The sequence below is a fragment of the Nomia melanderi genome, chromosome 6 (assembly GCF_051020985.1).
Source record: "Nomia melanderi isolate GNS246 chromosome 6, iyNomMela1, whole genome shotgun sequence".
NCBI lineage: Eukaryota > Metazoa > Arthropoda > Insecta > Hymenoptera > Halictidae > Nomia > Nomia melanderi.
This window is the reverse complement of record NC_135004.1, coordinates 15,784,645-15,808,741: the sequence shown is the minus strand read 5'-3', so window position 1 is coordinate 15,808,741 and position 24,097 is coordinate 15,784,645. Positions and strand designations below refer to the sequence as shown.

Sequence of the window (24,097 nt, the reverse complement as noted above, 5' to 3'; positions counted from 1 at the left end):
TCTCTTTCCGTTACAGAAGCCGGACCAATCTACGTGTTCTATCTCGCGGTCGCTAGCACTCCGGCCCGGGTTCGGCGAGGTAGAAGCGACAGATCGATCGACCGGTTGACGAGGCCTCCAGGGCCCGTAGAGTTACTCTAAATCGCGGTCCAATGGTTCACGGGATACAATTTTTCTACCTCGTGTGCGCCCGCGCGCACATGGACACGAAAGGGACGGAGCGACGAGACTAAAGGCGGGCGGACGGGTGTGGAGCAAAGGGGAGAGGGGAGCACGCGGAAGTGGCGAAGTCTATTACAAAAATAAAAAAAAGAGAGAAAGAAAGTTTTGATATTTTCGAGACACATATTTATAGCGGATACGTATAAATATCAGAGGCCCTTCTCGCCTCGTCAGCCGGCGGTCGCGGGCGAGCGGATCGAGAAACGGTGGTTGCGTGTGCCCCAGCGATTTTGTCGAGGAGGGAGGAGAGCGAGCTGCGCGCGAGAGAGTTCCGCTTTGTTCGTGTGCGTGTTGTGCGGCGTGCGTGATGGGTGCGACGAGTGTCAGGCTCAGGTTCTTCTTTTCTGCATGGTTCGAGGCTCGAACGCTCTCTCTTCGTGTTCATTTCCTTTATTTCTTAGTTCTCTTCTTTTACCGGTCGCGGTCGTCGCTGGTTCAGATACAGAGAGCTCGTGAGATCGATGGAAGTTCGGTGGAACATGGTTTTTAACTGTGTATTTGTTTCATAATTATTAGAATGACAAATACTGCTCCGATTTCTATTAGTATATACTGTGTCTGCTTAGTAACATGAATTATTCATTCTGAAGAGTAAATTTGAATTATCGATACTACTAATAGATTCAAAATTTCTACTTTGCTTGAATCCGTGCTAGAAAGTTTGTGCATGTTGGATATTCTCTGATGAGATATACAGGTGTTTGAACTGGAACAGGCGAAATATTTTCTAGAGCTGTTTTAATGTCTTATTTTAATATTACGTATCGATCAATCGTACAGAATATTAAACGTCGAACTGGTCGACTTTATCGAGCAAGACACAGAATTTCTTCAAGTTTTCTGTTTTCACTCGAATCGAAGGATATTCCCTCAAAATCCTGTATTCAGAAGTTCGTCCACGATCTCGCTGTATCGCGACGACCATTCCTTCCCTTCGAGCGTGAACGCAGCAGGTCCTCGCGCACACGGATGCGTCCTTCCCTTGATTTCAAGCGAGTTCCTAACTTTTTCACCTCCAAAGATGAAAATGGGTGCTGCCTTTTCCGGTTAACTATCGCCACGTACGGGTCGCGAGTGACGCGAGTAGATTCAGTTTATTCCTTCCCGTTTCCCCTTTGTTCCCCCTTTCCCCCTTCGCCTTCCTTCCGGCAGAAATCCCCTTCCTCGATTTGTTTCTCTTCTTCTTTCTCTCGTTCCGTTTCCTCGATAATTTTTCATCGCGTGAACCTTCGCCACGGCGTCGAGAAGAGAATTTGTATTGTCACGCGCATTATTCAATTATACATATTATATTATTGTCACTATTATCGCTTTCTTTATTATTAATTTTATTATTATATTATATTATATTATATTATATTATTATATTATTAATAATATTATTATCATGATTCTTATTGCTATTATTATTATTATTATTATATTATTATTAATATTATTATTGAGTTATTGGTACTAAGATCGTTACTATTTTTCTTTTTCGATATATTTATACGAGTGAATGGGGGTTTGACAGGCATGAGAGAATGGGGTTAATCGTGTGCTTAGTACGGGAGGAGGGTGAGAGAGGAAGAGAGAAAGGGGGGGAGAGAGAGAGGGAGAGAGAGAGCGACAACGAGATACGATTCTTTTTCGAAGCAATGCACGTCGCAACAATTGTATATTGTACCCAACGCAGCAGAAATGATTTTTCTTTTTTTCTTTTTTTATTTGTTTTCTCTCTTCGTCGACAGTTGGAAACGAGCGTACATATATATATGTATGATACATAATCTCGAGGTTCAGTTCATTGCCGTTCCTCCGTTTCGACTTTAAATCTCGATTCTCGTCGGCCCTTCTTCGTTTCTTTTACGCTCTTTTCGTTTCTCTCTTGTTTCCTCCCTCCGTCCCCTCGACCCTATATTTTTTTTTTCTTTTGTTTTGTTTTCTTTTTCGTCTTCTTTACCCGCTACGCCGTAATTGTAATATATTTCTTATACATATATACATACAGAGAAAAAAAAAACACACCACGGACAACACTTACGAGTATATATATATGTATACATAGACATGCAATCATAATTATATTATTATATTAATAGTATTATATAATAATTATTTTACTATACTCTCGTATACGGTCACACAGCGTGCCACCCGATTCCGATCTATCCGCGTCGCCGCAGCTGGCAGCGAGAACCGTTTTGATCGTCCCTCGAAGTGCCAACGGTCTTTCCCGATAAACATTTCACGACGTTTCCGAACGGGAGGCGAACCTTCGGTCGCGAGCTTTTTGGAAAATTTCTCAGATTCTAAAGTAAATTAACGAAATTGTCCGGGTGACGCACGATCTATTTCTACATTTGTACATAGAGAACGAAAACTATGCGGAACCGTGTCGCTCGAACGCGCCGCGAATTTATTTGCACGATTGTTCGTCGTGTATCGATAGTGTTCGACAGGGAAATTCTTCGGTATCGACCGTGGAAAGTACAGTTGATCGAAATAGTTACATCCATCTCAGCCGTTGTGCCGCTGTTTAACACTTTGACTGCCAAGTATATCGACACTCCTACGAAATCAAAGCAATTTTCTTAATAACGCTGAAACTAAGAAGTCAATATTCATAACGATTGCTCTATCTTTCTAGTATCTCGCATCTAGAATTCGGTTTGCTCGTTTCATCACCGAGAAAAGTAATGTTCAAGTTTATAATCATGGCAACCAAAGTGTTAAAGTGTATCCACATCGTGTCGCTAGACCGACGCGATGACGATTATACTCGTCAAGCACACGCGGCTGTCGAAAAATTGAAATTATCGAGAAACAACACTGGTCCCTTTGATAATCGATAGTATACTCGTTACATAAACAACTGATTGTGACGAGTGTACTCGTCGTTCACGCAGTAAATACCGAATATTTTTCCCTGGAGACACGTTCGACGCAACGAGTAGCGTGCAATTCGATTGAAGCGGCTCGGTTGAACGGCCCGCTCTGTATAAATCGGCCAGAAGGTTCTCGCTTCGAGCCGGCAACGAATCGTTGCGCGATCAACGGGCAACGCGACGAGCAATTGAATTAGTTAACCGCGTGGCGCGGTCGACGCAGCGGGGGCTGGACTCTGTGCACGATTCGAAGGGTAGCTTCGGAACAAAGCCTCGAAGTAGAAGCAAAAATCTGTCCTGAGCCTCGAGTCTCGAAAGCTGTAGCCGTAGGCTTCGACCCTTCAACGGTGATCGACGAGTATACTCGTCACGAGAAATTCACCGAGTTCCACTAAGAGAACGACTAATTTCCGAGTAACGATGAGTGTACTCGTCGAACACCGTTGAAAGGTTGAGTTCGAGCTCTTCAAAGTTCAAGGTTGAAGCTTCGAACACTGAACCTTCGGCAGGCTACCGAAAATTGCAACATTCTAGGTTTCTTCGTGCATTACCACAGCATTCGAATCAAACCGTTCAAATCATGACTGTTCAACGCTATTAACACTAGGTTTACGGAACGCGTCAAACTGACGCATATTGGACTAGAAATATTATTTTGTAAATGTTCACGCTAATTACCTACTACCAAATCTCCAGTTTCCACGATCTAAATAAACGAGCATCGATTTTTTGAAGAATAATAGAATGAAGTGTACAATAAATGCCAGTAAACCTAGTGTTGAAGTATCAAAAATGGCGAAGTAAGGAAGCGGGAACCAACGAATTCGGTGGTTCTGGCACGAAGGTTGAGTCTCGAAGCTTCGTAGTCTTGAGTCTCGTAGAACTCCGAGCTTCCGAGGCTCAGCCTGTGAGCTTAAGCCTCGAAGCTTCAAGGACTCGAGCGTTCTGCGACGGAACCCCTATCCGGCGATCCACGGACGTCGGGGCCGGGGGAGCTCTTGAAAATTCGACGCCGGTCGGTCTCTCTTTTCGCCCCTTTCGTTTCGTTTCTCTCTCTAAAGATCCCTACCCTTCACTCGTCAGAGTCCCGTGGTTTTTCTTTTTTCTCGTCCCCCGATTTCCGGTGGCGTCGCGAAATTGCGCGTCGATCCGCCACGCCTGACACAGAGATCATCTCAAAGAGACGGCCAGACAGACGAGCAAACGAAACGAGCAAACAGGCGGGCAAGCAGATTCACAGGATTGAAAGGGTGGATGCGAGTGAGCGAGAGAGAGAGAGAGAGAGAGAGAGAGTGCGTGAGAGTGTTTAATACGTTCACGTCGGCGTCTTGTTTCCGTGACGATTATTTCGCGGCTTGGTGGAAGATGAATCGATTCACCTTCGCTCGAGCGATCGAATTCCTGCAGTTCGATCGTGGAGTCTCGTCCGAGCTTATTAACCCTTTGAACTCAGGCTCCAATATTGCACCAGGAATAATATTTGAATGGATCTTAAAGAAACCACCCTATAATTATGAAATTTTTCACACCCAAAGTTTGCACTAAGGAAAATAAAAGATCTAAGAAGTATAGGATTTTTCATTTTCGCTGGGGATACTATAAAAATTGCAGTTGCTGATAGATTACAAACCGATCTGGAGTGCTAAGGGTTAAACGATTTCACGGATGACGAGGAATTGCATTTTTTTGTTTGTTGTGTTGATAGTTTACGATAGCCTGACGGTATCACCCGGGGAATGGAATTGTATCAAAGGTTTCTGTAATATTCCGATGAATTTTTGTAAATGATTGCTTACCTAGATCGTGGGATTTGAATAAAAGTTTTATTTCACCTTTGATACCGATGGGATTTTTCATTGGAATTTTAAGAATTCACTTTCGATCACCTTTTTTTGTAAGATTTTTTAAGGATTCCTTCTTATCGGATTTTATACACTCGCGAATAAGATGTGGATGCACGTGATTTCCGAGGAAATTTTTCATTGTCTAGTATAATTCGCGGAACGTCGATTTATTTTCCACTGAATCCGGTGCGTTCGAATTTCTTGAGTGTTGTACTTGAATGTTGATGAGAGGGTCAGCCGGCGTGAGCGTGAGAAGAGTGAGAGAGAGAGAAAGGGGGAGAGAGAGGGAAAGAATGCGCGCGGGAAAGAAGGAAACGACCAAAATGGAGGGATAGAGCAATAAAAAGACGCATAGAATGGCAACCGCACCAAGGAGAGACCAAACTCGCTTAACGAAAGATAATTACTTACCTGCTTTTTATTTATTTTATTAGTAACGTTAATTAATTATTGTATTTATTGGCGCGGAACGCTGGGGAGAGACGTCGGGGAGGCTACCGGACGATCATCCCCCTGATAACGAATGAGAAACGAGAAATGGGAGGACAAAGGTCGAGATCGACAGATCGAATCCTTTCGTTGCTAGGTCAACCGGTTGATTTCGTGTTCGTTGAAACTAGAGTTGGGCAAAATGTAATTTGATGATTGAACGACGACCGTTCGGATGTTAATTGATTATTAATTGTCAGTCATCTGCAATTGAAATTGAAGGAACGAAGACATGCAACAATTGGCTGGATTACTAATTAGGTTTTTTAATCTTCAGTTACTAATTGACGATTCATTAAAACTACGATCAAATGCAGTAATTGCTTCCAGTACTCTCTTATAATTTTCAATCGTCATTGATCTACAATTGAAATTAAGACGATTAAAATCGAGTGTCACAGTTTCTTCGATTACTAAATACTTCTTCTAATCTTCATTAATTAAACTAATCGAGGACTGAAATTAAAATGACTGTATCAATGTCCAATAAATAAACACAGGTGACAATTGCAGTCCAATCGAACTCGCATTTCAATCATTCGTCTTAACGTGCAATCGAATCACATATTGCTCAGCTCTTGCCAAAACGAACCCCAAAATAATCGAACTGATTGGATCGAAAAAAGGGATGATTGTGTCCGGGGAAATGTTGCATGCTGATTGGAGTTTCCTCTATCGAAAACCGATCCTCGAACGAAATACTGCTCGGAAACATTTCGCGGGTCTTCGTTCTCCGCTTTCGACTAGAAATCACGGATCCATTACCTAGAGTTTTAGATACTTCCATGATCATGTTCTAGATACTTTTATACTATCATTGAGAAGATCCTTATACTTCATAATTTAAACTCCAATTTAGAGAATTGTTAAGAATATCTGAGAATGTTACAAACCAGAGGGATCATTGGTTGCATTTCTAAAGAAAACTTTTCCTTCGATCACCTTTGAATCCTTTCGACTATTTTGTGCGCCTCAAGTCAATATTCTTTATACATCAATTATATAATTAATTGACTGTGAAATATTTGAGACTTTGAAATCATTCTGTCATTATATCTTCAAAGCACAAAATGTATAACGGAAGAATTTACAGTACTTTGTATCGAGTTCAATGTCAGCAACGTAGTCGGATGACAAGCGAATCCCCAAGTCCCTTGTCCAGCGTGTTCAACGGCTGCCCGCAAACCGTAGCATAATTAAGGACATAGATGTCCGTGAGGGTGGTCCCCTCTGCACTCCGGTTACCGAGATTTGCATTCCACGATCGAAGCACCTGTGCGGTCAGTTGCCAGTATTCTCGAGCTCGAAATTGCGAGGAGCCTTAGGCTGCGGTTACTCCGGATATGTTTCACGACGAACCGAGTTGGCGACGAATAAACTGTTGTCCATCGAAATAACAGTTCCAAGTAACTAAACTACATTTCTACTTGTTCATTGGTTTATTAATTAACAAACTATCAGTTCAATCGATCGATTTATTGGTAAAAATGATAACGAACATGGATATATTTCTCGATGAACCGAATTGGCGATGAATAAATTGTTGTCCATCGAAATAACAGTTCCAACTAACTAAACTACATTTCTAATTGTTCATTGGTTTATTAATTAACAAACTATCAGTTCAATCGATTGATTCGGTAGTAAAAGTGATATCCAACATAACTAGATTTCATTAGACCGGTTTCATTCAGTTCAATTCGGTGTTTTCACGGTTCCAATCCACATTTTTCGAAATGCACAACAGAAAATTCCGTAGTGACCAATGGGTTAACTGACAGGTTCGATCAAGCTTGCGCAGACGTGCACAGACATCCGGAGCCTCCGGGAAGCCGATTCCATCCGTTTTACCGATCCCCGCTCGCCGCGCGGCGGACGCAGCCTCGGGACACGTTTGGGTTTGACTGGGTTCAATTCGATTACGCGTAGGATCGCGGTGCAGCCAGTGGTTAGTTCGAAGTTCGCTGACTTCCGCCGAGAATCGGGCTCGATAGCCGAGTCGAGCTCGAAGTCTGTCCAACAGTTGATTCGAAATCGATGCTGCCAATCGCGTCGAACGCGTCGAGCTCGACGAACGACGGAGCTTAAACTTCCTCGTATCTCGTGCGTCCTTAGGCGAATTCGCGATGGTTCCCTCGTAGAAGCAAGATGGCGGTCGACGAGACACTCGCGCGTCCGATTAGTCGTCCCCCGATGTTCTCTGCCCTGTGCTTTTCTTTTCTTTCTTTTTTGTTTTTTTTTATCTATTTTATAGTAATCTCAGCTTAAGCAGATCGAAAGTGAGAGGGTGAGAGTGAGACGACCCTTTTGACAGCGGTGAACGGTGGAGAAAGAGAAAATGAGAGGGTGTGAGTGAGAGAGAGTGAGACTACGAGAGGGTGAGAGGGAGAGAGGGGAGGGAATCGTGTGACGGAGCAAAAAGAAGGGTGAAGGAGATGGGTAGGTGAAGAGAGATTTATGCGCAGCTGACAAACGGTTTGTAAATTGCGTAGATAAAAGAAAAAAAAAACTAGGTAAATACCGTCAGCTAAAAAGTGGAGGCGGTTTCACTATGTCGTATACTCTACGTTTTGTTTGTTTTGCGCCTTAGGCTTGCATTATGATTAATCTGATGATTATTATTATACATATTATTATTATTAATATTATTATTATTAATTATTCACCATCATCGTCATTATCATTATATTCTTATTATTATTCTTATTAATTTTATTATTAATTTTATTATTATTATTATTATTATTATTATTATTATTATTATTATGATTATTACTACTACTACTATTATTGTGTATATGGTATAAATTGTAAAAAGGAACGTATTTACTATAACATATTCAGTTACTGGGATTTACGAGATCCTTCGAATGAACAAATTGTTTAAACTAAAGTGAAGGAATAAATAAAATATTGACCAATTATAAGATAGTCTTCAATGCACCCCCCGTTGCGAATCCTGTCTCCAGTAGGTTTCATCTCTCGTCATGTGATTATCGTTGATCCATTGTATTCTGAATTCTTTCATTTTACTTTTTATTATCATCGATCTTAGGATACTTCGAGATCATCCTGATGGTGCTACATATAAATATTTTTCACGCGCGGTGCTACTTTATCTACATAGTTCCCTAAATCTAGCGGTATCGTAATAATCTACAAAACAAAGGAACTAGAATTAAAGTAGAAAATCAAACATGGCCGACGTGCCACGAGTCTAGCGTTAGAAACACAGTTTGCGGGATTGTTGTGCGGTCCCAGTGTTACAACTCCTAATTAGTACAATAAATCTCTCTGAACAGAAGAATCCTCTCGTCAGGGCAGGAAAGCAAACATGGCCGACCTCTCGCCCTTCCTCTCAACGATCCTCCGCGATCTCCACGTTGCGATCTCCAAGAGGAACGCCACCAAAGAGCCCCCGAGGCCCAGGCTTCGGACTAGGCGACGTCAGCAAAGACGACAGGTTGCTCTGGCAGCTCGAAGTCAGCATGAACAGCAGGGACACGATCAGGTAGATCCTGAAGGAAACTCTATCATCGAGTTGCCTACAGTCATTCTTAGCACCTCTAGGCTAGCTTCAGCGATGTCCTGACCGGTGAATATTCAGATGAACGCTACGGTGCCTAGGCGGACCAGGATCACTGCTAAGATGAATAGGGGATTCACGAAGTTTATCTTCTCGTGTGTCGCCTCGTTCTCCGGGTATTTCGCGAAGATACTTATCCTCGAGTTTAGATGGGGATACGTGGTGGACATGTCCGGCTCGTTGAAGATGTGCTGTTTAAGAGGACGTCGTTGGCCACTGACGGCAGCAACTCGTGGTAATGGGCGCTATTCGTGATTCCAGTTAATTGCAGGCTGACGTTCAGTTTCGACCAAAGCAGTCCGACGACCGTCCCGTCCACCCCGGCCAATTTCGCGGAACCCTCTGCACTGGCATCGATCGTCAGGCTCGGAGGGATGTGCAGACCCGCAGCTTTTATCGTGTGTCTCCCCAGTGTCCCTGTTTTCGGGAAGTCCAGGCTGCCGCAGTTAGTTTGACCTGGAAACGGTTTAGCTCCTCGGGACACGGTAGTTTCGGAGTGTAGTTTGCTGTTCTAATTGTGACTATTTTAATGGGTTTACGATTTTAGCGGATGGACCGAATGTTTGGACACAACTTCGCGATAACGTTCTGTTTGGGGTTGAAGGAAATTCACTTCGATTGTACGACTAGATTATTTTACGCGAGCATCCATGTTTATTAACCATTAGCAGTCCTATGAGTCAGACTCGACATTCTATTTTATTGCAACCTCTATTTAACAATTTTTTCTATATTTGTAGCATCACAATTGTACCATTTAAAGGTAAAAGCAATTCAGTAGGGTAAATTTTTTCATTAATTTTTTCAAATTAACCCTCTATAAGCCCGTGTGACTTTGAAGTCACGCATCAATAGACTGGGTTAAATTGATTTATTCAACTTTTTATTGCAAAACGACGAATGACATTAAGGCGTTACGTTCAACGTCATTGTAACTTCAAATTACAAAATATATTTCAATAAAACTATTAAAACTATTGAATACATTTTTATTTGTGTTTATATGTTAATATTATTAATTTCATACTGCATAAATTTTATTATGATTACGAAACAGAATTCGGCCCATAGAGCACAGAAAACTCAAGTTTCATCTACGTGCAAATGATCTCAATATTCAACGCTTCAAAAATAGTCACTTTGAAGTTCAAAAATGAAATTCCTACATTCGCAGCTATAAATATACTAATAGATTATCATTTTTCATTACCATTCAATAATCCTATCCCCTGCACTGCCTGTATGCTCCAATTGCCAGCTCAACGAGGAAAACGAGAGCGGCGGAAGTATTCCCGACGCCAAGTATGTAAAATCCGAAAGTGATGTGCTTCAATTCCACGGTCCGGAACTTCTTGTTGTCGTCCAGCTGCCTCCGTTTCCAATTCAGGTATATCTGTCGCAGACTCGCTTTCTTCCACATCCTGACCAGACCGGCCTCCACCGTGCCGCGTATCAGATACGAGACTCGATTGAACAACGGCCAATTCTCCCTCGTCGGGTACACCTGCACGCTGTGCTGTATCCATCTGGACCGGTAGAATCGTTTCGTGTCCAGGCCCACGTACAGATGCAGGCAATCGTCGAGGCACGCGGTGGAAGGAGTTCGGAGCACTTGCTCTTTGCATTCGCGATAATTGTCGACGCCGTGGTAACGGGCTCGCAGCTTTGGGTCGTGTATGCATTCCGCGTAGTACCAGGACCCGTATATCTTGTAGTTCGACGCCTGATCAAAAACAAAGACATTAGGGTGGAGAAATTTTCAATGAGAAATTAACCCTTTGCGGACGAACGTCGATAGTTCGATGAAACGAATATTTGGGAGACTAAGACGCAGACGAGTGATTAATTAACCCTTTGCACTCGAGAATATTTTTCTCGATAAATAAAGAAATAGCTTGTATAAATTAAGTGAACTATTTTATTTCGATGTTCCATGTGTTCGTACATTATATAGAATTTAATATTGGATTTTCAATTTTACGATGTTCTTGGGTCAAATCAATGATTAATTTTATTGAACTTATTAAATTTTATTAATTTTATCAATTATAATTAGTTAAATCCATGGATGACTCATTGCCAATTCTATTTCTAATAATATTATGCTATAATTGTTTTACCTTGAGATCTTCTGCGGTCCTAATATTCGGCAAAGACACAGGTGCAGTGAGCAAAGAGGCCCAATGGCTTTGCAGCAACGTGTTCACGATGAGAATCAGCAATAACACGTTGCTGAGCAAAATTCTGTACGCGGTGTGATGCGGCATTCGGAGCATAGACACGCAGGTGAGCAAGCGAATCACGTTCAAGCTTGCCGATTGGAAGCCTTGGTATTTAGCGAGCACCAGTAGGGTGATCACGAAGACGACGATGTTTCCTATGATCACTTCCGGTGATATGAAAGATAGGATCTTAATGTACTCCGAAATATGCCCCGATCGCCGCGTGATAACGCAAAGCCCATCTTGACCGTGCGGGTAGGTGTTCCTGAACAGTCATCGTAGAGAATCAATCTCAAATTAATTAGCATAGAGCATTAAAAACTCAATTCTCATTTTCTACGTGGAAATTATCTAACACCATTGAATGTTTTAGAAGTAGTCACTTTGCAGTTTGAAAATGAAGTTCCTACATTTTTAGCTGTAAATATACTAAACGAATAAAAAATATACGTAGCGAATCAATTTCAAATTAATTACCGCAGACCACAGAAAACTCAATTCTCATCTTCTACGTGGAAACGAGCTAACACCATTCAATGCTTCAAAAATAGCCACTTTGAAGATTGAAAATGAAATTCAAACATCATAACAGTAAACGATTCATCTTCTTTATCTACACCCTTATCTTCTCCATCAACCACTTTTATCATAACCCTCTGAACTCTGTAAACTCCAATATTGAACCAGTTAAAACATTAAATATTTGAATGAATCTCAAAAAACCTACCCCAAGATCATCAAATTTTCCACACATCCAAATCTCGTACTGAGAAGGAAAACAAAAGGTCTGAGAAATGTTATAACACTGAAATATATGAAAATAATGTAAAGATGTTGTTAATCTTTTGGATAGAATTGTATAGAATTTATAACTGGTGCAATACTAGAACCTACAGTGTTCAAAGGGTCAATCAATGTGTCAATTCTTCCAGTGTTACGTTCACAAAGGAATTTTCCTGAAAACGAGGCTTTCCCAGTGAAACCTGCTCTATTTGTCCGTGTGGAAATGAACAGGAACCAGTACCCGATCCTCCATATCGCGTGCAACGTTCTCACGTTCATGCCCATGTCCACCTGGCCAGAGGCCACGTCCGCCAACATTCCCACCATGGTCCCGTCCGACCCGATGCCGCCGAGTTCGTAGGCTTCGCTGCCATTATGCACGGCCACGTTCAGGGTCGCGTTCAGCTTGTCGAACACTATTTTCACGATCTCGCTGTTGTCGCCGGTGAATTTGTCCAAACCTGGCTTATCAAGGTCTATCTTCAGATGAGGCTCGTACGCGATCGCGTGCATTCTGACCTCGTACCCGTTCAGGTCCTTGGTCTTGTCGAACCATAGGTTCTCACACATCTGCATCCCTACGACATTGTTCATGAAAGTTAGATTCGGACGCTTCGATAAGCAGAGTAACAGGGGATTTGGGAAGAAAGTTTGAGAAGTTTATTTGCTGATGTGATTTCAGTAGATTAACCCTTCGCGGACGAAGATTCTTTGAAATATGCGAAACCTTCAGCAGATGCAGTTAAATTATACATCGATTGCTTAAATGATAGAAAGAAAGGAAATTATACACAGATCTCTCTGTTTGAGTAATAAAATCATTGGTTTGCGACTTACTCTTCCAAATAAGGAAATTTGATCTCGCCGAAGTGTCGACGTTCGTCCGCAAAGGACTAAGTTAAATTCGAACGGAAGTTACATTTTCGGATTGAAAGTGAATTGAATGGTTGGAGATTGTCAGGAATTGATAGTAACATAGTAGTAGAAATTTCAAGTATGTTTAAATAATTATCTAAAAGAGACGTGTCCTAGAAAGTACTCTGCACTACAGTTCAAATATAATCTGTTTTTACATTTCAACCTTTAAGTATGGAGATCTCAAAATGACTTAAGATATTCTAGTAACATTCTAATATTAAATATTCCAGCAACAGATAGAAAAGTTTATTACTCGTTTCAATATCTCTACACAGCAATAGTGTCAACCATATAACGAAGATTCCATTGTTTCCAAAATTCGCGACATTTTACAGACGTCTATGCGACTTCAATCTCCGTCCATACTTCAAAGAATGCATTTAGCGCTTCATAGTGAGCCGAACGTATATACCATCTTGATATTTCCTCTTTAAAAGTACCCAAGGATGTCCGCTTCGCCCTTTAAAATAGCCGGCGGCTTGCCAGCCATCCGGCGCTCTACCGGAAAAAGGATCGTAAGCGTAGACAACGATTCCTTCGGCGGGATCGACGCACAAGAAAATCGAATTGATGAGGTCGTATTCCCAGGCGGTCCACAGGAATCTGTAAGCATCCGCGCAGCCGCGTTCCTCGGTTCTCCTGTCGATCAGAACATGGAAGCCGTTGAAGTTGGACCACGTCGAGTCCTTTATCCTCTGCAGCAACTGCCTCAATAAGGGCTGCGAAGAAGCGATCACCGCGAACTGGTTCAGCTTCCACAGCAGATGCACGAAGTTGTGCCGCTTGAAAACCGTGTACGAGTATCTGCTCGAAGCGAACAGATCGAACGCGGAGAATTTCGATTCCGCGATCAGAGCCAGTGGTGTGTCCTCGAGGCTCGATCGTCGCAGGAAATCATCGTACTCGCCGGCCAGCAGAAATGCGTTGCTTCTGTCGAACGTTATGCAACTCCGGAAGATGTTGATCTGAAAATGTAACACTGTACACTTCATTGAGTCTATGAATTGCTAGAAATTATGACTGATTTCTTCTTCCTTGTTCTGCTTAGTTTTGTTTGTTAGAGTTCCTAGATCACGTTCGCTGCTGATCTCGCATCGGTGTGAGTGGAGTGATGCTTCGAAAGGTCTAAATGTTACTTAGTAATCAGTATGATATACATAATCATGTTTTATAACCACTTTTCAATCGTATTTGTTATAAAAAGTAAGTCTTCTGGGAAAAACTCGTTTGTACGGCGAGGCAGTAATTACGAACACATCATGAAGTGATCGGCAGTCAACGCGTTAAAGGAACGCGTCGAGTTTAAAGAACGAAGAAGATTCGGCATTAATGAAGTTTCGCGATCTATATACCGTTCCCTCGACCAAGTCATCGTAAGTGACCTTGCCTCCCGCGGTCGCATTGATCATCAGCGCGGAGACCGGCAAGACAATGTCCCAGCCGCCTCCGCTCATGTCTCCGATTTAAGCCTCCTTCGCGAACTGGTTATGTTAATGCCGTGCAATTAACGGAGTCCGCCTCGAATGCAAGGCAGCAGCTAATTCTGCTGCACGATCGACTGGAACCCTATGGAACAAATTGAATCCTTGTTGCCCCGGCGCAGCGGAGAGTCAAGTGGCGGTAATAAAATTCAATCTTGGCCGTGCGTGAAGCTTCTTAGACAACAAAACATCCTAAACGGTCTCCTCGGCAATTAAGATCGTTCTAAATCGGTCGGACAAATTGCCCGTTAAAAACGTTCCAGTTTTCCAAAGCGACCCAGAAAATCGCCGATCGTTCGAGGGAAACTGAATTGTTATTCGCCACGGTCGGGAAGCAAAGAGGACACTAACACCATTGTCGAATGCCAGCCGCATTTATACGGGGTGTCCATTATTCAGATAATCATCTAAATCGACGAATTTCCATTCGGACGGCGCGTGCAATTTTCGCGCGGCGCGGATGGCGTGACGGACCGCGTGACACCGACAAGATGGCGGGCGGCGGCCGCGGCGAGGCGGAGCTTCTCCTCGAGGTGCTACGGCGAGTTAGCGATAATTAGATTCAAATTTCACGGTGTCAACGACCGACACTCTTTGGTATCTCGTCCTTCCAGCGGCGGTGTAGACAGATCATCAAAGCCGCCAGGCTTCGCCCCACCATCAAAGAGACATGTTCGAGACAGTTGAGCACCGGCCGCTGGCCCCAGTGCTCGGTCTCTCGCGCTGATTTCGAACGGAAGAGAAAGCGGACGTCGCGTCGCGCTCGTTTGCTCGGTGCCGCGTCACTTTTCCCCGGATTCAAATTAGAGGACGACTCGCGGATTCTTCGATACAGTAGAACGTCTATTATTTCGAGTAACCGGGTTTCTGTAGTCGATTTCTTGGGTTCTCGTCGAGGAAAACCGAAGGTGCAAAGATGATTATTAATCGTGACTGTACCGTTCGAATGAATTGATTAGTTTGACTTTATTTGTCGATTGATACGTGTCTTGAAGTGTAAACAGTGTTACGTGACCTCGATACTGGTTATGATAAGCGACGTTCTACCGTACTTCATTGTAGATTACTGGGTTGTAACATAAATACGTTGTTCGTTGGTAGCTTCGGGATACAGTGGAATAATAGTGTTTTTTGGCTAGAAATGGCGTCTCGTTCGTTACAGTTACGAGTGTTTGCGACAAGTCATAGCTGAATCCTCTAAATTAAGACGTTCTTACTTCCAGCCGCATTTATGTTACTACCTGATAATTAGGCGTCGGAGGTATACAACGATCGATTAAAATTCGAGAAAGTGCTCGTGTGAGAACCTTAGAGACTGCGACGTTAAATGGACGAAAACAATAGCCCCGCGAGGAAACTAGTTTGCGGATGTTCGCAAGGCCAAGTCGCAGTCTGAGATCCTGCAGGATGATCGGGAACCAGGAAGCGGTGCAGTGGTTTTCACTGATAGTTTCGATTGCTTGCCATTGTGTAGCAACCAGTGAACGACCGCATATTGTGTTTATTTTGGCGGACGACTTGGTGAGACACGTTTTTACGACTCTTAGTGATTTCGATCGTTTTGCAGTAGCTGTCAGTCGTTGGTTTAGATGCCATTATCTTTTTAATATCTTTTTCTATAATAATTAGATTGCAGTAGTCTTTGAATGAAGATTTTTATTTATCTTCCGTGTAGAACAATCGGCTATTAATTTATGGATTGCGTATAGATTATATTTAAGGAACTTCAATCTTATCAGTCACAGGACAGTCTATAAATTGATTAATTAAATTCTATCAAACTGGTTTCATAAAAGAATGGATAGAATTCACGAGTCGAAGGATGAAAATTAAAGAAATTCGCAGGGATGGAACGACGTCGGTTTTCACGGTTCTGGGCAGGTCCCGACGCCGAACATCGACGCACTCGCGTATTCCGGGATTATTCTGGACAAGTATTACGTGAGTCCGATCTGCACACCATCTCGCAGCGCTCTGATGACCGGCAAGCATCCCATCAACATCGGAATGCAACATGGAGTACGTAAACAGGGCTGGAATATAGGAACCCTGGCAAACAGCGTTCGGTAGTAGAAATTTTAATGAGCCGCAAGAATAGGAAAAATGCAAATGCCGTACTTGGATAGTTAACCCTTAGCACTCCAGATGGTTTTGTAATTTATCAGCAACTGCGACTAATTTTTATGGTATCTCTAGTGAAAATAAATACTGTAACATTCTTTAGATATTTTATTTTCCTTAGTATAAAATTTGGATGCGTGGAAAATCTAATAATTTTAGGGTAGTTTCTTTGATTCGTTAAAATATTTGATATTGGAGCCTAGAGAGTTCAAAGGGTTAGTGCATAATAATTACAAAATGTCGAAATTCATGACAATGTGGCTCAGAAATTTCAATGTTATAGCATTCATGTCATTTTGCATCGCAAAGTGATCGCTACACCATTCACGTCCGAGAACGTGTTAAATAATGTTATGTATTAAATATAACGTTAGTGTAAAAATGAACGCGCGCCGAAGAAGTTTTGTTGACGGTCTACTGTTTAAGTGGAACGCTGTCTGCCAGGGGTAGCAAACGAGAGTCCGCACTGTTGATCGCATGAACGCACAACGAGCTTACAAATAAGTAGACCGACATTACTTTGAGACGGAATTAACGAACGGTGAACGTCAGACCGTCGATTGTTCTGTTGTTGTCGTCGTTTGACAGCGTTACGCGTTGCGCGCGGAGATTAATGGGTTGCAGTAGCTTATGCCCTCTATTGGACCACTTGTGCTACAAAAGTTTCATCGGGGAACGAAGTCTAGTTGAATTTCAGTCGCGACAATTTCACATTGACTTCGAGGAAAATTAATTAATTAATGTAACGATCGAACTCCAGAGATTTTCGTGTCAACAAAGGAGAAAGCAATGTCCTCGCTGAACAAAATTGGCACAAGACGAAAGTTTGCAGAATATTTAGGTGATTTCTAGGTGATTTTTGGAACTAAAAAACTACAATACAAAACTTAATACTAGAAATCACCTAGATTTATCAGCTAATCTAAAATTATTGATTCAGAATTGTAAAAAATTCTAAAAATTCGCGATTTCATTTGTCCAAGTGCAATAAGAGAATGCACCGATCAGCGTATTCTCGGTGGAATGATTTTGATAGTCATTTTATCACGACAAGGAACGTGTTGAAAAGCGACGCTGTAATTTATGCGATTCCTCTACTTTCGTCAGTAATTTTACTTGATTTTTCGCTCGGCGGTGTAGGTTAATCGCGTGACTGCTGTATGAATAATTTTACCACGTCAGATTACACATGATCGCCGACATGAACGTAGAAAACTGAGAGCGTCTAACATTGAACCACATGAAATAGGTTCTGAAATGCGCCGAGCCGAGGGGTCTTCCTCTTCGGGAGAAACTTCTACCGGAATATCTGCGGGAACTTGGTTACAACACGCACATCGTAGGGAAATGGCATCTGGGCTTCTACACGAAGGAATATACACCTACCTATAGGGGATTCGATTCTCATCTTGGCTTCTGGAGTGGTCATCAGGACTATTTCGATCATACCGCGGTTGAAAGCGTATGTGAAAGAATTATCTCATGTTGAACATGATTTTACCATGTTGAATATAATTTATATTCGAATATAAAAATAATCTTGTCTTGAATATGATTTATATTCGAATATAAAAATGGTGTCATCTTGAATATAATTTATATCTGAATATAAAAATGGTCTCATCTTCAATATAATTCATATTTGAATATAAAAATGGTCTCATCTTCAATATAATTCATATTTGAACATAAAAATGGTCTCGTATTAAATATAATTCCATTTCATAACGAATCAGTCATAACTCAATGTAATTCTTGTAAAAATTGTAACAGTAGATTTCTCTAATTTCTACAGTATTCTAGTGAAACTCTATATTTTTCAAATCACTTTTGATATTGAAAATTGTGTATATTAATGGCAGCCTTATTGGGGCCTGGACATGAGACGGGGCCTAGAACCAGCATGGGACCTCCACGGCCAATATTCCACCGATATTTTCACCAGAGAAGCTGAGAAACTTATCGACGCTCACAACACGTCTCGTCCCATGTTCCTCTACCTCGCTCACGCTGCCGTGCACTCCGGCAATCCCTACAACCCCCTGCCAGCACCTGACCCTTCGGTCGCCAGATTCAGCGACATTCGGGATTATAATCGACGCCGATACGCTGGTAACCGAAAAAAAGTACTTTCAATTCGCGAATTAATAGAAATTGTCAGGAATTCGTTGGATAGGATTTTCAATTTGATACAAATGTATAATTGTACAGCGTTTGAATAAGTTTGACGAGATGTACATATCTACCTTGGAATATATTACACTTTCTAACGAAGTAACATTTCTATATAGGTAGAACACTATAAATTACTCCATGATTATCAGGTATGCTAGCTAAGCTGGACGAATCCGTCGGCCTCGTGGTCGAGGCGCTCCGCAAGAAGCAGATGCTAGAGAACAGCATAATAGTGTTCTCCACGGACAACGGTGGTCCACCGGCAGGTTTCAATTTGAACGCAGCGTCTAATTGGCCGCTGAGGGGTGCAAAGAACACGCTATGGGAAGGTGATCCAACCGTGACAAAGTTAACATTCTACTAATCAAATAAGATCTCTCTACTTCGACACAAGTCGCTGCATAACTGATTACAAGAACTCTCACTTTCTTATCAACAATGTTACCTTCCAAACGATTGACTTAATTCCTTATTTAATCAATTTTCAAATGCATTTTGCTTGGAATTGAAGATTATCACACGTTATTTGCAAAAATGCTCGATGCACGTCATATCCGTGCCAATTAGCTTATTAGGCGATTAACTAAGTGTCAACGAGTAAATCGATTCGAATTTTCAATTGATCAATCAGGTGGCGTGAGAGGAGCTGGATTCATATGGTCTGCGAAGTTGTTGCCAGAACCTGGAAGACTCGGTTCCCAGATGTTCCATGTCACCGATTGGCTGCCTACTCTGTTGGACGCTGCCGGCGGCAATCCGTGGGACTTGAGCATCGACGGAATGAATTTGTGGGACGCTTTGAAGAACAACGACGAGTCGCCCCGGAAAACTGTGCTTCACAACATCGACAACATTTATGGCATCTCGGCGATCACTCATCGCGATTACAAGCTGATTAAAGGTAGACACTAGTTTCTGACGGTTTCAAATGTAAGAAGCAGCTCAAAAGAAATTCCCAAAGTTCCAAGAAATTTCCCTGTAGAAGAAATTCCTATAGATCAATATGTTCTAGGGAGATCCTAACTAATGTAAACTGTACTGAGGATAGTAATGTTTCGAAATGGATGGTATCTAGAGTAAGTGGACTGTTGGCAGGATCCACTTACGAAGGACAATGGGACGGTTGGTATGGTCCATCGGGTAGAGAATGGGCCTACGATGTGCCGCGAGTGATAAGTAGTCTAGCGGGACGAGCAGTAGCCAGCATCGGTCTGAAATTGGCGCCGAAGAGGATTCGAGAACTCCAGTCGTCGGTGATGGTCAAGTGTCCACCGAGGAATGAAACTCTGCCGCCCTGCAAACCCTTGAAGGCGCCATGTTTGTTCGACATCCGTCGAGATCCTTGCGAGGGCAATAACATCGCCAAGCTGTGAGTGAACTTTAAACGATACGCAACGCGTAATGATCGAACAATTTGATGATATGATAAAATAATATTTTCTAACGTAACATATTTTATAATTCAATACTAAAACTATCAAACACGTCAAATTAGCCATTCCGGATTTCTCTTTTTTGTAATTATTAAGCCTTTGCACTCGGAAGTTTTTCATTGGAAATATTTGAAGATTTTCTGATGAGATGTAAGACCTAATCTTCCAGATATGAACGTTTTATCTCGCCGAAATGTCGACATTCGTCCGCAAAGGGTTAATCGTCATTTTCTACCGTGTTCAAGGTTCCCCGAGATTGTCAATGATTTATGGGAGGAGATACAAAGGCTGAACGACTCGTCGGTGCACCCCGGGAATCTTCCTTGGGACCAGAAAGCGAATCCAGTTTTCTGGGACCACACGTGGACCAATTTCGGGGACCACTTGAACTCCTTCGAGGCGTCGTTGGTGGGAGCTATGTGACGGTGCACGACGATGGACAACGTACTATAGACCAAAGTGTTGCGATCAACGTAAATATTTCTAACGTTCTAAAGACGCAAGAACATTTGCGAATTACTGCAAATTATTGCGATTTATTGTACAATCATAACAAACAGGAAGCCATTTTTGATCGACTTAAATGTAGTTCCGTTATTGTACCGTTCCATTAAGCTAATAACACAAAAAAAACAAGAACATGAAATATATTCGAATGCATTTATGCTACAACCCAATATTCAATAATGAGTAGTTTACAATCATTTTAGAAACACGTACAATTGAAACATCCGCTTTAGGAAATGGAAATTGCGAAGAAGCAGTCGCAACGGACGCACGTTTCGATTCATGATTTTTTCATTTTGTACAACTATCGATGACGAAAAAGAAGGAAGAAACAATTTCAGAGTAAATTCTGTTTCCTTTTATTACAGGCAAATTCGAAACCTAGCTAGCGTAATTACCTTCGACAGATTCTTTGTTTTTCGTCGGAGATCTATGTGTAATTCATACTATTCTCCATCCAATACGGCATCACCTTGGCGCATCTGAAACACAAAAGGAACGCAGTCAGATTTTATTCGTGCTCGGCGAGTGACCTTGAACTTGCCTGCACAAAGATGGAACCCATTCTAATCCGGTCGAGCATTCTTCCACCTCTTTGGTGCAGCTGCACTTGCACTCGCGTTTGTCCCACATCATGTTCTCCTGATTGTTGCAGTCGCGCATGGCTTTCTCGTCCTTGCACTCGCACGAGCAATTCTGCTCGTTGTACACTTGGTTCTCCTTGCAATGACGTTTCATCACTTTGCAGCCGCATCTGAAAATTCAAATTGGCTGTCAACACGAAAAATGTTGGCGAAAAAAAACTCGTAGAAAGTTTGAAGAACAAAGAACTGGAAGAAACATTTTCAGAAATGACGAGGTATAGAGAGAATGTTGAGAAACAAAGTGGCAAAGAGATTTTCAATGATTTTCCAACATAAATTGCATATCTGAACTTAACATTTGAGATAGAATTTTAACAATTTGTTTTTTTTCGCAGTAAAGTATAGTAATCTTGATACATTTCATTTTTAATTAGTCACTCCGGTTTAATTATTACAGCGACCGTTCGGCAATGATTCATCAAGGAAATAGTATTTCAACATTTTCTGTACAGTGTCGGTTTGGTTTCCACTGATATCAATCGCGATCATCGTGATTCAGTGTCTCAATGAATCTGAACTCCGAACAAAATGAGTTGAATTTTCAAAATTAATTTTAAAAAATTTGGAACTATCTTTTTTTCCCAATCTATCCTGGAAAACTCTAATCTACTTTTTTTCATCTATTTTCGAGAATTCTAATCGACTTTTCTTCGAATTTATTCGAAAGTATTCCAATCTACTTTCCTTTCAATCGATTTCGAGGAATTCCAATCTACTTTCCGTCGAATCTATTCGAACGAATTCTAATCTTAATTTCATCTACTTCTATTTGTCCATCTCACCTGCACTCTGTGTGTTCTTCAACGTAAACGACATCGCACGTGAAACCTTGCTGCTTATAATAATCTATCTTTGTCTTGTACACAATGACTTCCTTTTTTTTCGTTTTTATGGGAAGACATTCCAAAGTATGGTGGCAGGCTCCATGGCACCTGTTCACTAGGATCATGCTAGGATACAAGTCGTACCCGGGATCAGGCCTTAAAGTAATCAAACGTTCACGTGGTCTGCATTTTGCCAAATGCCTTGCCTTGTTAACATCAGTCCACGTATCTCTTGTACATTCTATCGAATCAGTTTCTAAAACAAAATTAAACAAACTAATTGATTCTTCGATAATATTGAACTCTGGCCTAGAGAAGTTTGGCTTTATTTTCTATTTTGCTACTGAGTTCATCGAAATGTCCTCTCTATGTGTCTAAAGAAAATCATTATCACTTTAAATTTATTTCCAAACTGTGTTCACTTCGTTCAATTAAATTTTGTCAATTATAATATCTCGCGAATTTTATGTTATATATTTTATATTTTATATTGGCGAATTTTATATTATATATTATATATTATATTTTATATTTTATATAAAATGTACAATTCGCGAGATATTATAAGAGAAACTGATTATTCCTTTTTCGTCATAGGAAAACAGAAAAATTATCCGTAGATCGATGACAAAATACCAAAAACCGTTCATTGATCTTATTACCGAATACGTCAATTTCCTGAGAAGCTAATAACAATGTATCTCTCATACCTGCATCGCTCTCCTCGCTGTGCGGATATTTTTCGATAATCTGGATGGCACGAACTGTGCTCGATGTTAACGCGAGTACAACGAACGCGAGTAATTGCATTTTTCTTTCCTTTATTATTTAGAATAGTATTGGACACGTATGACAGAATGTCACTTTCTGTATTGTGCCAGCCAATTTCCTCCTCCGTCTTTTTATAACCGAGCATTGCGGTTTTGTACATGTATTTAAACAGATCGTACAGATAAAGAGAGCTTATGGACACAAAATCTGAACCTGTGACGAACAGGTTACCAACTTTCTTGAACGTCGATCTGAACAGCGAATGATTTTCTAGAACTTTGTAAATATTCAAGAACAAATCTACGTGTAACGCTAATTGATATACCTGGTCGTTTGAGTTGTTTCTTCAATCATTTCGCTACGGCGGCTGTTTTGTCTAAAAGAAATCATTTGTATTCATGGCAATGTCTTTGTAATTTTTCTATGAACGTATTTTTGTTATTTTTTATATTGTCTTAATGGTTCACTCCATTTTTGTGGTCGGTAACTATAGTCATCCGTAGCGGTGAAAGGGTTGAAGTCAATTTTTGTCATTCATGACAAGGTGTTCTCAACACATTGATCGGCTAAATTTCAGTTACTAAAAACGCGAGCGTCGGTGATTATATCGATACATTTTTAACCCTTTAACCAACTGCTTAATTAATAGAAAGAAAGAAAACTACGTGCCGATCTCTCACTGTTCGACTAATTAAATCATTTCTCCACGACTCAGTCTTCCAAATCTGAACATTTTATCTCATCGAAATGCCGACATCCGTCCGCAAAGGGTTAAACATCGATTAAACAAAAATTTCTAACTTACGGAAGAGAATAAGGAATTCGATTTTGTAAATTTTACTTTGGATTTGCGTTATACATATCTAAAATATTACATAAACGTAGGATTAGCAATTGAACGACTAGAAATCCTGCATTAACGCGGGGCCGGCGCTCAATGTGTTAATTTCTCTAACGAGTTACATTCATTAACGGAATGACTTATTTTTCCTTTTGCTCTCAACCGTGGCTAATTTCAGACGTTCGTTAATTAAAGTTTTGAACGTTAATGTACAACGCAACGAGTTCGAAGGAAACTAAAGATATTTATAGAAATAGATATACAAATGAACGTGTATACTGTCGATGATCCGGAAAACCAAAACCACGAACAGCTGAAGCTATCATAATCTAGATCTCGCGGGAATTGTACAGTGAACTATGAGAA

At 41.3% G+C, this 24,097-nt stretch overlaps 3 protein-coding genes and 1 pseudogene across 8 annotated transcripts; 1 reads left to right on the top strand and 3 right to left on the bottom strand.

The window, feature by feature from the left end:
- Positions 1-8,761: 8,761 nt before the first annotated feature.
- LOC116430148 (uncharacterized) lies at positions 8,762-14,377 on the bottom strand. The gene is made up of 5 exons (XM_031983887.2): positions 14,287-14,377; positions 13,347-13,899; positions 12,258-12,594; positions 11,132-11,498; positions 8,762-10,734 (listed from the first exon to the last, which is right to left on the bottom strand). Exons 1-5 carry the CDS (start codon positions 14,341-14,343, stop codon positions 10,234-10,236), a joined length of 1,815 nt encoding a protein of 604 aa, XP_031839747.2. The 5' UTR covers positions 14,344-14,377; the 3' UTR covers positions 8,762-10,233.
- Positions 8,784-9,941, bottom strand: LOC143174611 (uncharacterized; annotated as a pseudogene).
- A 450-nt stretch (positions 14,378-14,827) lies between the features above and the next one.
- LOC116430149 (arylsulfatase B) lies at positions 14,828-20,722 on the top strand. Of its 6 annotated transcripts, none has more exons than XM_031983895.2 (9): positions 14,828-14,948; positions 15,639-15,936; positions 16,261-16,434; positions 17,786-17,998; positions 18,399-18,648; positions 18,861-19,040; positions 19,343-19,612; positions 19,807-20,080; positions 20,390-20,722. In XM_031983895.2, the coding sequence occupies exons 2-9, from the start codon at positions 15,784-15,786 to the stop codon at positions 20,565-20,567; spliced, it is 1,692 nt and encodes a 563-aa protein (XP_031839755.1). In that variant the 5' UTR covers positions 14,828-14,948; positions 15,639-15,783; the 3' UTR covers positions 20,568-20,722. The 6 variants fall into 6 exon arrangements, with proteins under 6 accessions (XP_031839755.1, XP_031839754.1, XP_031839753.1 ...); XM_031983894.2 differs by lacking the exon at positions 14,828-14,948 and adding an exon at positions 15,047-15,323 and having other exon boundaries at positions 15,668-15,936; XM_031983893.2 differs by lacking the exon at positions 14,828-14,948 and adding an exon at positions 15,047-15,323.
- A 35-nt stretch (positions 20,723-20,757) lies between these two features.
- On the bottom strand, positions 20,758-23,004 carry LOC116430150 (uncharacterized). Its single transcript, XM_031983896.2, has 4 exons — positions 22,830-23,004; positions 22,078-22,375; positions 21,196-21,405; positions 20,758-21,133 (listed from the first exon to the last, which is right to left on the bottom strand). The coding sequence occupies exons 1-4, from the start codon at positions 22,927-22,929 to the stop codon at positions 21,082-21,084; spliced, it is 660 nt and encodes a 219-aa protein (XP_031839756.1). The 5' UTR covers positions 22,930-23,004; the 3' UTR covers positions 20,758-21,081.
- Between the last annotated feature and the right edge of the window lie 1,093 nt (positions 23,005-24,097).